The sequence below is a fragment of the Alexandromys fortis genome, unplaced genomic scaffold, assembly GCF_014885135.2.
Source record: "Alexandromys fortis isolate MF-2015 unplaced genomic scaffold, M_Fortis_MF-2015_v1.1 scaffold_53, whole genome shotgun sequence".
NCBI classification, from domain to species: domain Eukaryota; kingdom Metazoa; phylum Chordata; class Mammalia; order Rodentia; family Cricetidae; genus Alexandromys; species Alexandromys fortis.
The window spans coordinates 102,934-119,255 of NW_026067939.1; the positions used below are offsets into that span (position 1 = coordinate 102,934).

The 16,322-nt window shown below is 36.9% G+C and overlaps 1 protein-coding gene across 1 annotated transcript; it reads left to right on the forward strand.

The window, feature by feature from the left end:
- Window positions 1-3,895: 3,895 nt before the first annotated feature.
- LOC126504886 (arylacetamide deacetylase-like) lies at window positions 3,896-15,680 on the forward strand. Its single transcript, XM_050147458.1, has 5 exons — window positions 3,896-4,056; window positions 7,051-7,273; window positions 8,929-8,998; window positions 9,992-10,163; window positions 11,902-15,680. The coding sequence occupies exons 1-5, from the start codon at window positions 3,922-3,924 to the stop codon at window positions 12,496-12,498; spliced, it is 1,197 nt and encodes a 398-aa protein (XP_050003415.1). The 5' UTR covers window positions 3,896-3,921; the 3' UTR covers window positions 12,499-15,680.
- The last annotated feature ends 642 nt before the right edge of the window (window positions 15,681-16,322 follow it).

The following is a 16,322-nucleotide window of genomic DNA, read 5'->3' on the forward strand; positions in this document are numbered from 1 at the left end:
GTCTCTTCCCCACCTCCGCCTCCCCTTTCCATCCCCCTCCCCCAATCCATTCCCCCTCCCTCGTCAGCCCAAAGAGCAATCAGGGCTCTCCGTCCCGTGGGAAGTCCAAGGAAAACCCTCCTCCGTCCAGGTCTCGTAAGGTGAGCATCCAAACATCCTAGGCTCCCACAAAGCCACTACATGCAGTAGGATCAAAAACCCCTTGCCATTGTTCTTGATGTCTCAGTAGTCCTCATTGTCCGCTATGTTCAGTGAGACCGGTTTTAACCCAGGCTTTTTCAGACCCAGGTCAGCTGGCCTTGGTGAGTTCCCGATAGAGCATCTCCATTGTCTCAGTGTGTGGGTGCACCCCTTGCAGTCCTGAGTTCCTTGCTCATGTTCGCTCTCCTTCTGCTCCTGATTTGGACCTTGAGATTTCAGTCCGGTGCTCAGGTAATTCTTTTTGATTTGTTTTACTTCTTCTATTTTGAGATTATGGTAAAATTACATAATTTTCCCTCCCCGTTTGCAGCTCAGTTGATTCCAGTCTAGACAATTCACTTGTAAAACCTGTTTCTATTTATTTTATATTTGGCTGTCTTGGTAGTTAAAGTCCCACCTTCCTAGCTCCAGACTAGTATTATCATCTAAAATCTGATGTCTCTGTCAGCCTGTTTAGTTTATAGCTGCAAACCCACAGACAAGTCACTTATCCGCCATGATTGTTTGACTAGTATTGCTTACTCAAGTGTTGAATTAAATCTTTCTATTGAGTTTGGAGCATATTCCACGCCAAATCAAACTGTGGACTTTATTTTCTCTAGGAAGTTTATCCCGTTGCTTTGTCTTCCTATCAGCATGGGAGCAGAAGGAAGAATATTGCCAGCCTACTTCATACAGAGTGAACTGAACAGAGCTACATATTTCTAAAGCTGGTAATTTATGTTAGACCCTCTGCTTCATGAGAATTTATCCTACAACACTATGAAATCAAATGAAAGTGGAAACCCTGGCCCAGTTTTGTCTTTTATCATACCATGGCTACTGTGGTATGCATATGCAGTGAGTGTTTTTCACCACATGAGACAGGGTTACTGGGCTGGACGGCCTTGGAAAGAGTCAGTGAAGGGAAACTGAAAAAAGAGGCCGTGAATTTTAAGGAGAAGATGGAGGGTGTACGGAAGGGTTGGGGGAAGGAAAGGGATGTGAGAAATGGTGTGATTATGTTATAATATCAAAAAATGAAAAATAAAAAGAATCTGTGTCTGGAACTTCATCTGAATAATCTGAATTAATAGGTGAGTCATTTGAACTGACTTGGTGATTTTTGAGGATATGAATTATCTCTGTTTTTCATCCCACATGAGTTTTCTCATGGTTATCTGACCATTTGGGCTTTGATTAGTGGTTCAGAATAATTTTCCTTTTATTCTTTCACTTCAAGTTGTCGCTGTTCTTTCAGTGGACAGGTTTGAAATGCTCAGTAAAGACTAAGCCGTAACAAAGTTATGGTGATGTTTTTGCCTTTTGGACTGGAGTTCTGGACCCCAAGATCTATCTGCAGTCTGCCCTTACCAGAAATTACCAGAATTATCTGTAGGACCTAAAGTCAACACCAAACTGATCAGGAAACTGTCTTTCTCCTGACTAGCTTTTATCATGCTAGGAGGGCCTGCACAGATGTCAAGGGTAGAAAAGGGCAACACTAATCTCTCAAGAAAGTAGAAGTCGGGCAATGGTGGCTTACACCTTTAATCCCAGCACTCGGGAGGCAGAGTCAGGCGGATCTCTGTGAGTTCGAGACCAGCCTGGTCTACAGAGCTAGTTCCAAGACAGGCTCTAAAGCTGCACAGAGAAACCCTGTCTCGAAAAAAAAAAAAAAAAAAAGAGAGAGAGAGAGAGAGAGAGAGAGAGAGAGAGAGAGAGAGAGAGAGAGAGAAAGGGAAAGAAAGAAAGAAAGAAAGAAAGAAAGAAAGAAAGGAAGGAAGGAAGGAAGGAAGAAAGAAAGAGAAAGAAAGAAAGAAAGAAAGAAAGAAAGAAAGAAAGAAAGAAAGAAAGAAAGAAAGAGAGAAAGAGCTTCCAGGTGCGATAGTAGCTCAAGTTTATGAGTAACTAAACCGTTCTGGTTAGATTTGAGTCTTTCTCCACAGGAGTGGATGTTGCATCATACCCCATCCAGTGCTGTATAAAACCACTGAGGCCCTTTTCTGTGCAGGCCCTCCTAGCATGATAAAAGCTAGTCAGGAGAAAGACAGTTTCCTGATCAGTTTGGTGTTGACTTTAGATCCTACAGGTGAGTCTCGTATCTTCTGGTAAGGGAGACTGCAGATAGATCTTGGGGTCCAGAACTCCAGTCCAACAGGCAAAAACATCACCACAACTTTGTTACAGCTTAGTCTATCCTGAGCATTTCAAATCTGTCAACTGAAAGAAGTGCGACAACTTGAAGCGAAAGAATAAAAGGAAAATTATTCTGAACCACTGATCAAAACCCAAATGGTCAGATAACCATGAGAGAACTCATGTGGTATGAAAAACAAAGATAATTCATATCCTCAAAAATCACCAAGTCAGTTCAAATGACTCACCTATTCATTCAAATTATTCAGATGAGGTTCCAGACACAGATTCTTTTTATTTTTCATTTTTTGAGATTATAACATAATCACACCATTTCTCACATCCCTTTCCCTCCCACAACCCTCCCGTACACCCTCCATCCCCTCCTCCAAATTCACAGCCTCTTTTTTCAGTTTCCCTTCACTGACCCCTTCTCCAAGGCCGTCCAGCCCAGCAACCCTGCCTCATGTGGTGAAAAACACACAAGCATATGCATACCACAGTAGCCATGGTATGAGAAAAGACAAAACTGGGCCAGGGTTTCCACTTTCATTTGATTTCATAGTGTTGTAGGATAAATTCCCATGAAGCAGAGGATCTAACATAAAGTACCAGCTTTAGAAATATGTAGCTCTGTTCACTCAGTGTGAAGTAGTCTGGCAATATTCTTCCTTCTGCTCCCATGCTGACAGGAAGACGAAGTGATGGGGTGGACTTTCTAGAGGAAATAAAGTCCACAGTTTGATTTGGCGTGGAATATGCTCAATACTCAATAAGATGATTTAATCATTCAATGCTTGAGTCATTTACTATTCAAGCAAATGGGAGTTCGAACAGAAAGTGTCCTTTCTATGGGTTTGCTGCTGGCAGCTTTAACAGACTGACAGAGACACCAGATTTTAGATGAGAATGCTAGACTGGAGCTAGGAAGGTGGGACTTTAACTTCCAAGACAGCCAGATAAAGTAAGGAGAAACAGGATTTCGAGTGAATTGTCTAGACTGGAATCAACTGAGCTGTAAACAGGGAGGGAAAATGATGTAATTTAACATAATCTCAAAATAAGAGAAATGACACAAATAAAAAGGAATATCTTAAGCAGTGCAATTGAATACTCATTAAAAAAATAAAATAAACGGCTGAAGTTCCTCAGCAGGGGACATAGTAAGGCACAGAGGGAATAAAGAGGAAGGAACTTCCTTTTCAAAGTTTGCATTGCTTTAAAGGTGCCCTTAGTCTTCTTAGTTTACAATTGATGCACACACTAGGCTTCCTGTTTGTTTCAATACCCTTTATACACAGAACAGAGAGTGAAGGCATTATTTTCATTATGATAACATCTCATTACACACTGGCATAGAAACAGGATCTGGCTCCTAGAATGGAAGTAACTTGGAGAGAGAAATTCGGTTTTGAAAACTCTTTATGTAGGGATTATGATAAGAAAAATGTATTTTTGGAGTGCTTATGCAAGAACCAGTCATGCAGTAGAATTTGTCCTTAATAAGTTAGATAACACTTTATGGCAGGTTAAAATTCAACCTCCAAAAATTTGAAAAGTTTTATTTGCTGAACTTCCTAAGTAGAATGAGCAGAGAGAAACATGGGGAGAACCATTTTGCTTCTCATCTCTGTGGTCCTTGTAGCTTATTATGTGTATACTCCTCTTCCAGCTGATATTGAAGAGCCTTGGAAACTGGTACTCGAAGTAACGACAGAAAACATATACACGAATTTGGTAAGTTCGGTAAGAACAAACAGTAAGTTCTGAATGGCCTTTTGAATACTGAATAATGTAATAGAAAGAAAATAGAGGTTGAGAAGTTTCTGAGCATGCTCAGTCTCCAGGTTTAATCCCTGTGAAGACAGCAACAGGGAAGAAGCTAGCAGAGGAGAAAGAGCAAGGATGAAGAGTGCGTGTTGTACAGTACTGTCAGGTGAAGCTTTTTACAGGTATCAACTTCAGGGAAGGAAGAACGGAATAGTCTTCTCTTTAATTACAGAAGTCTGGGCAGTACTCTTGGACTTAGGCATAGACTTACAGCTTGTTGATACAGTTCATGAGACTGAGTGATTAAAATTGAAACAGTAAAAAGCAACACATATGATTCCCAATTGGAGCAAGGTGTATCTCTGTAGGAGAATGTGGTTACCTGGCTTGCTGCTCACAGTTGTCACTGCTAGTTCTTTCTGAGAGAAATTTAGTATGTAGAAATAAAATCATACACGTCTTCTTTAGCCCTCTCTGTAGTGAATTTATTTTGTGGAGCAAAATATTTGTAAGTCAGTCAATGACACTTATCCTGAGTAACAAACATCTGACGCGCTGTCTTAGTTAGGATTCTATTGCTGGGAAAAGACACAATGACCATAAAAACTCTTATAGAGGAAATTGTTTCACTGGGGCATCTAATTAGTCATTCATTCTTTCTGAACTATTTCTACAATCCTCTTTTCTTTTGCTTTATTTTCTTTTTCCACACTATGTAATATTTTGAGTTTTAGTTTGATTTTATCAGTGAAGTTATTTTGGCATTTCTTCTTATTCCTTTTCTAATTCTAGCATGAAGACTGGCAACAGTGTGTTTCTTCTGTTCTTCCTTCTGGTTAGCAATAATCTCACAACATCTCTCTGTCTAGTCCTGGAGTTCCTATGGTTCTGTCTTTTGATGGTCTATGATATTTTAAGAATTCATCTCTGAAGTAGTGTACCATATAGTCTTATATACTTGCATTGTTCATTTATAGTGAATGCCATTTTGTTAGTGTACCATATAGTCTTATCATATTTGTGATTACAGTTTCTTGTTTATTTCCTTTTTGAATACTTGCACTGTTTATTTATATTAAATGTCATTTTACTTGACTGTTATGTGTACCTTTCTTGTATTGTTAACTTGGCTAATCATTGACAGTCTTCAACTATTTCTTGGGGAATGCAGTTAAATCATTTTATTCAATTTTCATATTAAAGAAATCTTAATGCTATAGTGACTATGTATGCAGATACATACAATATTTAACATGCAAAACTACATATAGTGTCTTGGAAATTCCTGAACCATAATGCAAAGTGAGGTTACCATGTCTGAGCATTTTGTTTGATAGTCTATAGCTTCAATGGGGTGGCACTACTGTGGAGTAATTCCATATATATACATGTATATGTATATATATATACACTCTTCATGTATGAAATCTTCTTAATAAGTGTTCTACTGCTGTGAAGAGGTGCCATAACCACAGCAACTCATTAAAGAAAGTATTTAACTGGTACTTGCTTACAGTTTCAGAGGCTTAGTCTATTGTCATGATGGGAAGCATCCAGGTTCAATTCCCATCATCCACATGAGACCTCACAACTATCTGTAACCCAGTTCTAGGGTCCCTGGCACCCTCATACAAACATCAGTGCTCATGAACAAAACACTAATAAACATGTTTTGGTAGATTACAGTATATAGGGGACAATTTAATATTACTTTATTCTTGAGTCTTTGCTAAGAGTATGGTTATGTTTTGTTTTGACATGTTATTGTCTTCTTAATTTTTTGCTGATTTGTTTTGGTTTTGATTTTGTGTTTTCTTTTCTTTTGAGAGAGAGCATAAAGTTGGATGTGTAGTTGTGGAGATTTTAATTGAAGGAAGGGAAAACATAATCAAAATATAGTGTATAAAATACTTTAAAGAAAAACTGCAGTGTGTTAATTAAAAGTAAAATATTCTGACTAACATGTGAAATTGTATACGTGAAAAATATAAAAAAGAACATATGCCATGTTTTGATGAAAAAAATTATGAAAAACATAACGTGTTTTAGATGGTAATGGTACAGGCAGACATGCATACTAATAGGAATTCACATTAGAAAAGCTATTTCATATTTGACAAAGATTCCAAAACACATACTGGAGAAAAAACAGCATCTTCAATAAATAATACTAGGACATCTGCATGTGAACATATAGAGAAAACCATTATGTATCATACTGCACAGAAATATCAACTCCAAATGGATCAGATAACTCCATGTGAAACCTGAAATGTTGAAACTGCTAGAAGAAAGTGCAGGCAGTCCTACATGACATCGTGTGGGAAAGGACGTTCTGAGGGAATCATCTGTTACCTAGAAATTAATATCAACAATTGGAAAATGGAACTTCAAAAAACTAATAGCTCCTGAGCAGCCAGGAAAACTCTCAGCTGCATGAAGAGGAAGCCCTTAGCGACTCTTTGCTATCTATATATTTGGTAAAAGGTTAACACCTAGAATATAAAATAACTCAAAAGCAAAAATTCAAAGAAACAAATGACAAAACTAAAATTAATTTTAAATACAGGGGCTGGAGAGATGGCTCAGCACTTACGAGCGCTGGCTACTCTTCCAGAGGATCCAGGTTCAATTCCCAGCATCCACATGAGAGCTCAAAACTATCTGTAACCCAGTTCCAGGGTCACTGGCACCCTCATACAAACATCAGTGCTAATGAACAAAACACTAATGAACATAAATTTTAAAAATTAAAAGAAGTACAGTTCATAAAGTACACAAATTAACTATGAGGGTGCTCAGCCTCAACTGCTAAGTCTACAAAACTACCCTATACCTCACGATCAGGGAACATCATCTACAAGTGGGCAGACTCTAAAGGGACTCAGCAGTCTGTACACACACACACACACACACACACACACACACACAATTTTAATCATTTTTCTCCTCTTCACTTAGGCTTCTATTTCTGAAATTCTGGGAATCGGTCATTTCATGAGCACAATACAATTGTTTTTGAGCCTTCAAGAAGTCCCAGCCATTTCTGATGAAAATGTCGCTGTAATAGACACGGCTTTCAGCAGTGTTCCTGTTCGCATATACATGCCCAAAAGGAAGTCAGAGACTCTCAGGAGGGGCCTGTTTTATATTCACGGTGGTGGCTGGTGTTTGGGGAGTGCAGGTATGTCCCTTTCCTTGAGCATTGTTGTTTGTTTCACAAAATGTGATACACTCCACGTTAAAATCTCATATATGTTAGTTATTGTAATATAATAAGATATAATAATGCTTTTATTGTTTGAAACGTGTTCTTTTCTGAAATGGGTATTCATGACTACTAAGAACTGTACACAATCTCAGGTAAGAAGAGAAAGGGCTTCTTGAATTTATGGTTTTATTATTGTAATATCGATGGAATGCTGTAGTGAAAACCAAAGTGGGGTTGAACTGAATAGTGGACAAAATATGATCAAATTGAGATGCTGACCATGGTCTTTTATAAAGCATTAATCTGAAGGAAGTGAGAACAAAGATGGTAGCTATAAAAATCACAGAGCTGAAAATACTGCTTTTATTTGATAGTATATATTACACTTGTTTAGATTATATAATATAATATTTCACCACATGTAATTGTATTATCATAATTTTACTTTATTAAATGTAAATAAATCACATATAATGCATATAGCCAATATATCTTACTTTATAATGTACATGTTTCATAGTAGCATTAGTAGAATATAACATCTTTATAACTTGATTTTAAGATAGAGAGACAAAAGGTGCTCTGGAATTTAGTTAAGACCTGAGGAACGCATGTGCAGCATTCTTAGTGGGATATAGTTTTTCCAGGACTCCTGTTTTGCATCTTTAATTCCAGAGATGATAATGATGAGATGGTTATTTAGGTTTTGAAACAGAAACAAACCGACAGGTTAGTTCAGGTCTAACATTTCCCCCTGAAGTTGTATCTTGGGTCAAATCTTTGACTGTATGATGAGAACTGGTTTACATTACAATCTATTAACCATGGCTAATGATACCAAGAGAGATACTGCCATTGAGTTGTTATATTAATATTGTAAGAGTTAGTCGTAGTTAACAAAAATAGAAAGGCAACTTCCTGGGGTTCTGAAATTCAGACAAAATCTCTTTGTTTTGCATAAAGCAGGTTAGGTATTTTATCATATTAGAACCATTCTAATTGATGAAGCTACCCATTGATAAATCTGAGCCCAACTTGTATAGCAATTGAAATTAGCATTAGAGTCATTTTGTCCCCTATGTCAGGAAGTATATTCTGTCTTAGCCCTATTTAGCCACTGTTATGGAAGCAAGGATGATGTGTTCTCTTCTGTAGGTGCTTCCAGATGACCTAAGGCATGGCTAGTCAGGGCTCAGGAACTGTGAAAGGCTAGGCAAAGATTGGGCAATGGGGGCATTTATCAAAACCATCTGATTATCTGCTCCAGGTGAAGAGCAATCATATTACCTGGATTGGTGCATTATCAGCCTCAGCAAGTCCACAGCTCAGTAGCTTATAGTAGGGGCATAGTCATATATAATTTCAACACTTAAGATTTGCTAAAAGATATGGATATTCAATAGAATAGCAGTGGTTTAGACTAGGCAATGTGAAGCTAATAGAGCAAGCCCTTGACTGTGTCTATGTGAAAATGGCTGAGGTTTCATTTTCTACAAAGACAATGAAGTGTTGCAAACAGAAGCAGTTGTAAACTGTCTGTGAGGAGCAATGTGCACTGCTGTGCTTTTGATGACATGCTTTTCTTTCACTTCCATTGACAGTCTCTCACTCTGTTTTCTCAATTTCAGCTCTTTCTATGTATGACCTTCTGGCAAGACAGACAGCTGATAGACTCGATGCTATTGTTGTGTCAACTGAGTAAGACTATGGTTTGCTTCTTCAATGTTTAGTCATGTGTTTTGTGTAGCAAGAAACTAACTCTTGGTCACATTTTATTTTTTTTGGGGGGGGTTATTGCTGGAATATTTTAACTGAAATTAGGAGAGTGAGCAAAGAGAAAGTGAACTCGAGTTGGCAAGAATAGACTCAGAGAAAACAAACAAAAAGGAAAACAAAACACAACACTTAAAATCAACCAGGACTGAAAAGAGAAAGTTCAGAAATCATTAGAACATATTAATACCAGTGCATAACACACACCAGTGACCTGCATAGCTTCTTTCAGTAGACTGAGTACTTAGAGAATCACAGGCAAATAAGGTTTGAAACTTTGCCTGGAGACTTTGTACATGCCATATACTATTAATTCAGTTTAGTTTATCTGTATGTGAACTGAGAAACATATATTTTCTACACAATGTGGTCTTTCTGAGGATGTCATGGCAAACTGCACTTAAGGGGTTAATTTACCATACGCCATGGCAAAATCATCATTAAAAGCAATTTGTCCTCGAGCTACACGTGGAAACAGGCAAATCACATACTATAGAATAATTGATAAAAAATCAATTTGATAGGAATGAATTGAATAAGTAATTAATAATAAAACATAGTGGTCACATACCACTTTTATATTAGGTAAAGTTCAAACATTAAATTAATAAGATTTGTTTGTCACTGACCATTCCAAAAAAGTATAACAATAGTAAAAAGAAAGTGCTGGAAAAAATATGAGGAAATGTATTACCTGCTGTATTTTTTATTATTTTATTTTCACCTCAAGTAGAATTCAATATTTTTCTCAAGTTATTAGTAGTATAATGATGAAATTGACCAAGATATTGGGGTAAAACATATCCATGGGTATATGGATCACAAAAATATGTTTTTTAAAGGAAATTGGACTTTATTTTAGAGAGATAGCATATGAAATTAAATTTCATTCATTTGAAACAATTATTCTTTGCACAGCTATGGCTTGGCCCCCAAATATCATTTCCCACGTCAGTTTGAAGATGTATACAGTGCTTTACGATGGTTCTTACAGGAGGACATTCTTGAAAGATATGGCGTAGATCCTCGAAGAGTTGGTGTAGCTGGGGACAGTGCTGGTGGGAACTTAGCTGCAGCTGTGACCCAACAGGTTTGTTTGAGATCTTAAAACACCCTATATGTAAATATATTTGCTTCAGACATTTGAAAGATCAGCGAAAACATGCTATTTTAATACCATGTTAAAATACTAGAGAAACGCCTGTACTAATGTTAGGAAACATTTGTCTATATAGTGTTTCTAAGTGTGTTTTATGTCAGTGTTTTCTTTTATATGTATATGGCAACATACAATTTCTAAGATTTTGGTTGCATATTATTATGGTCAGTTAGGTAACGTCCTGTACCTATTATGGGTTGTACTAGTAATGTTGGTCAACTTCACTTGTCACCAAAATTGAGAACGTGGTAACAGTAATATTGAGAGTTGGAGGATGCCAGAACTGATTTCATATCTCTTGATAATGGAATAATGAAATTTTCTAAAGGAGAAATGTTAGGACAGAGGACTAAGAATCATCAGTTTACAATTACCTTTTGCTTGTCAGATGATTGATAATATGAGTTGTTCATAAAGTTTTAGTATAGTTAGCTACTATGAGTACATTTTGTTTGCATATAGTGCTACATTTAAATTATCTTCTTTATTTCCAGAAGAAAAAAAAACTACAAATTCTGTGGTTTGTGCTAATATCTGTAAAAAAAAAAGCGTAGAATATATTTCTTTTTAAAAATATTTATTTATTTAGTATGTTTACAATATTCTGTCTGTGTGTATGCCTGCACACCAGAAGAGGGCACCAGATCTCATTATAGATGGTTGTGAGCCACCATGTGGTTGCTGGGAATTGAACTCAGGACCTTTGGAAGAACAGGCACAGCTCTTAACCTCTGAGCCATCTTTCCAGCCCTAGAATATATTTCATAGTTTGAATTCTACATTGCATATTCCTCTTTGCTCTGGAAGGAAGCCCGGTACAACATGAAGTACACATGAAGAGACAAGAATTTTTGGAAGTAAAGCAGTATCCAATTGTGGATTTGTCCATTTAACCTAATCACTATAGTCATGCATTTGTTTTCCCTGTTGCATTATAAACCCTTATTTTATAAATCCAACTTCTGTCATTTTAAAAGATTTCAAACTCATAGTTACTTAATATTTGTATAAAATATCATTTAATATGCTATTGACAGTCACAGACTAAAAAGAAGCAGAATATTTCTAGACCTGAAACATTTTTCAAGACAGACATTCCACGCAGTAAACCTGAACTTCATTGTTTTGTCTTTGGTAACATGCACTACTTAAAGGACACCTTTTCCTGAGATGAGTTTTGGTACCCACTCAGGGCTACAACTGTGACATTAAATAGAAGAACCTCCCCCCATTCATTCTTCTAGATGGGACATGCATAAACCACCCCCTCTCCAGTATGTTGCAATGACTGACTCTCAGTGTCAGAGCCAAAAAATGTTCAAATCAGTTAGAGACTTGCTTCTCAACATCCTCCCTGGTTTTTGACTGGTTAACATATTTAATAATACATGACTTGCCAAAGTCATAAAAGTACTTTCAGGGAAAATATTGCATAGCATTTGTACTAGTATTTTTGAAATTGAATCATGAGCATTGTGTAAAATATGTCTACATGATGTCAGTAGTTACATTTAGGAGTAGACACTGACAATATAGAAAATTGGAAAATTCTGTGAGATATTTTTGCTGTGTCTGATTATTTGAATTTATCTCATCTTTACATATTATTTCCAGATGAAAATAGACCTATTAAAATATTCATTCCAATGTAATTTTAATTCTTTTTTAGCTCATACAGGATCCAGATGTCAAGACAAAACTCAAGGTTCAGGCCTTAATATATCCTGCCCTTCAGATTCTTGATATAAACTTACCATCATATCAAGAAGGTATATATTTTCCAATTTTAACTACCTCCTTGTTGGCTAGGTTTTGGAGTGAATACTTTACTACAGATCGAACACTGGAGAAAGCCATGCTTCTCAACCAACATGTACCTCTGGAATCCAGTCATCTGTTGCAATTTGTGAACTGGAGTTCCTTACTCCCTGAGAGATATAAGAAAGGTCACATCTACAAGAGTCCCACTCCTGGTAGTTCTGAACTGTCTAAAAAGTACCCAGGGTTCCTCGATGTGAAGGCATGCCCTCTGTTGGCCAACGACAACACTTTGAGCCACTTACCTCTGACTTATATCATCACTTGTCAGTATGATGTCCTAAGAGATGATGGACTCATGTATGTGACACGGCTTCAGAATGTTGGAGTTCAGGTGACCCATCACCACATTGAGGATGGGTTCCATGCAGCATTTACCCTTCATGGTTTTAAAATTGCACACAAGATGCAAAATCAGTACTTGAGTTGGCTTATGAAAAATCTATAGCAAAACCTACTCAATGATTTGTTGAAGATACATAAATAACCAAAAAAGAAATAAATTAGGAAAAACTGTGATTCTGAGGTTTCATATCCTGTTTAAAACCTCTGTTGTTCCTAAGGAGTTTTAGCTTCTGTGTTTTGTTACTGTTTTTTTAATTAGTAACAGACATCTTTCTATTTTATCCCTCCCCCTGCATTTACCTACAGAAACACACCTGCAAACCAGGGTTTTATGTAGGTGCTGATCATCCAAATCCATGTACTCGTGCCCGTGAAGCAGGTGCATTACCAACTGGGCCATGTGTACAGGTCCAAATTCCTTAACAATTCCACAGTGCACTTTTACTATCCATTATTATTATACCTGTAAGAAAATTGGGGCTTAAAGAAGTGAAACAATAACATATGTTCTAAATCTAGATACAAATTGCAGGAATGACAATCAAGTCCATGTAATAACAACAGCAATACTTTAGATTTGGAAACTGAACCTCATTTTATACTTCATCATTAAAATGAAATTTGATCATATTTTCCCGATGCTCTTGATGTATATTTCAAGCTAGGCTTCAAATAAAGCGTAATTTATATAGTTACTGATACTTCATGCTACCCACTGCTTACTTTACATTATTTTAATGTTTATAACATTTGATTAGTTCATTAATACTGAGGAAAATTTCACCTTTTTAGGTCAAAACCCATGTACTTATAACAAATTGCTTATTTCATACTGTTCTGCTTTTATATTTCTAAGAGAATGAGGTTTTGCATACAGCATTCTGTTCCCAACTAGATCCACAAAGTAGTAACATTCATTTCTGAATTCTCTAGTTTCTGTTCCCACTGATTCAATGAAAATGCTCTGATTGTGTGGTTAAGTTCAACACATTATACTAATCTCTATTCTGCTTGTATGAGCTTGCATGCATATCTATTTCTTGCACCAGTAAAATGGATGCAATTATGCCTCAGTAATAGGATTAGGTAACAAATGAATTAATTCAAATTTTCAGTGGGAAATTATTGTGTAATACATTAAGAATTATAGAAGTATATTTCAGGTAATGAGACCCAAATCTACATTTCTCAGCTCCCTTAGCCTGAAGGATGACAAGTCTCAAGTCCACAGACCTCCAACTCTTAACCCACACTTTTTACTCAACTAGTTAGCTTCAGATGTCCAATCCTAGCCCTGAAACAGAAACAACATGAAAACTCAGAAGACCATGTCTCTTTCAGCAATTACTAATCCCAGAATAAGGGGCTTGATGTATATGACCTATAAAAATAATCAGGCAAATAAATGAAAAAAAATGATTGTAACTATGTACAAACAGCTCAAGAGAGGTTGGAGTATACCACCAAAATAACAAAAGCATAGAACTGAAATAAACAAGGAAGTCAATCAAAGATGCAAACTACTATATGTCAGTAAAGAGAAGTACTACAGAAAACCCAACTGGAAGGGTGATGGAAATGAAAAACTCAGGGAACCAAATACAAATCTCAATAGGAAGCCTCATAGTACAGGAGGTCCTTCTGTCTTTGTGTTGCTTTCGTTGATTAATAAAGAAACTACCTTGGGCCTGTGGATAGGGCAGAACTTATGTAGGCAGGGAAAACAAAACTGAATGTCAGAGAGACGCCATGGATCTGCCATCTGCCATTGAAGATAGACTTTCTTTGATGATATGTTTAAAAGGACAAATTTAGATTTCGATTGTAGCTGAAAACTGTTAAAGATATCCTATACCAATGTAAAAAGGCAGTCCCTCCTTGGTCATCCTCCACTCCTTTATTAGGAGATGTTGTAGATAAAGGAGTATATGTATCACAAAGCATCTTTATCTGCTTGCATATGACTAACTCTCAGCAGAAAATTGGCTCAAAGGTGCACAGAGCCGAGATGACTTCTCCTTTAACCTTTTATTCACAGAGGCTGGTAGTCAGAAATAGCCAAGATTTCTGGCCCCTGCTCCCCCCCTCCAGGTAATCTAAGACAGGACAGACATAACAGAATGTATATAATGATGACAGGTAAGTCTGGAAAATGGGAAAAGGGTCCCCAAGCTAAGCACAGTCATCAGTCCTGTAGCAGAAGCACGGGCTTTATTAACTAAAATCAAAGGGAGGAATTATGAGGACCCACAGACGTGAGCCTGTTCCACCTTGATTGGAGGTCAGAGAGCTTGAGCTTACTTTTGCTCTTTCAAAGTTGTTGAGAACAACAGGTGTGACTACAAACAAGAGATTCTGACCTAGGGTGTGGTTAATTAGTGTTTTGGGTGCAGAGGTGGATCTGCACAACCATGACCAAAGGTCATAGAATTCAAGTCTGTTCCTTGTGTGATGCTAATAAAATCTGTTGGCTCCCTGTCCTCTTCTGGAGTGAAGTATATAAGCATGTTGAACATAAAGGCAGGTGGATTCAGTATCCACTGAATTTCCCAACCAATGCTGTTCTGTTTCTGTCTCTTATTTCTCTCAAATCTCTGATTCTTTTGCTTAATCATTCTAATCCTCATGCCTCATGTTCCTACCCTGGAATGTACAAATTTCATCGAGGCTGCTCTTTGATAGGCTACGTCTCTCGACTGAGAAAGGAGTTGAGCACTAATTCCCATCTCCAGCCAAAGAGCTCTTGACAATTAATTAATTAATAGCAGCTGGGAGAGGGAGGGTCAATTTCTTTTTCTAAGAATGTAGCTGTTTATAAATCACCATGCTCTAGTAGAAGGCCAAACCTGCCATTACTTTGGCAGCACAAGCTAGCTTTATTGGAAAAAAAAGAACTGAAAGTTGCATGGGTAAGAAAGTGGGGTTGGATTTGGGTAGAACAGAGGGAGGAGGTAGGGTTAGGGTAAATAGAACCAAAACACATTGGTATGCTGTTTCCAAAATAGTAATAAATTATATCTATATACAGAGAAATGCTAAAAGACATCTGAGAAAAAGAGATTATAAGGAGAAAGAGGGAAACAAAAAGAAACAAGAATTTTCAGAAAAGTAATCATTCAAACAAACTCATAATGTTTGAACATCAACATAGTTCTATTGCGTTTTTAGTGTAAACAGCAAAAAATCAACTAAAATTACCTGCATAAGTAAGTCTATGTACTGTCGATATAGAGATTCATAAAATAGGATGTCAAAGTGTTAAATGTAATAAAGAATGGAAGTCAAGCATGGGTATTTCTATTATTAATGGTTGTTTTTCCTTTGTTCTTGGTTTTATGATTAATGTTAAGTTGCTGTCATCTTGAAACAACTTTTTGTACAAAAACAAAACAAGAAAACAACAACAACAACAAAACATTTCGGTAAGCCTCATAGTACCTGAAAAGCAAATTTTAGTGGCAGACAATCCAAAAATAATAATCAAGAAAAACACCAGAGAAAAATCGTTTACACAAGAAAAAGTAAGAGAGAAAAAAAAGGAGAGAAGGCATGGAAATAAGGGAGGGGAGGGTGAGGGAAGAAGGGAAGGGGATAAAATTATAATAGCAACACCGTGCTCAGAAATGAGTATAAATTAAGTCATCCAACTAAAAGACATGTGGTAACTGAACATATTTTTAAAAAGAAAGAAATTGGACACTGATGACAAGGAATTCACCTTGTGAATTTTTAAAAGTCTACCACTAACACAAATGTCTATTACTTGCTGTTATTAGATGTGTATACTGGTTTTCCTGATTTCTCAGTGACATGTGCATGCACACACACACACACACACACATACACACACACACACACACACACAGAGAGTCTCTTTACTAAACTGCCTAGCAACGTAATAAGGCTATTGGATTTTTGGAACTTACA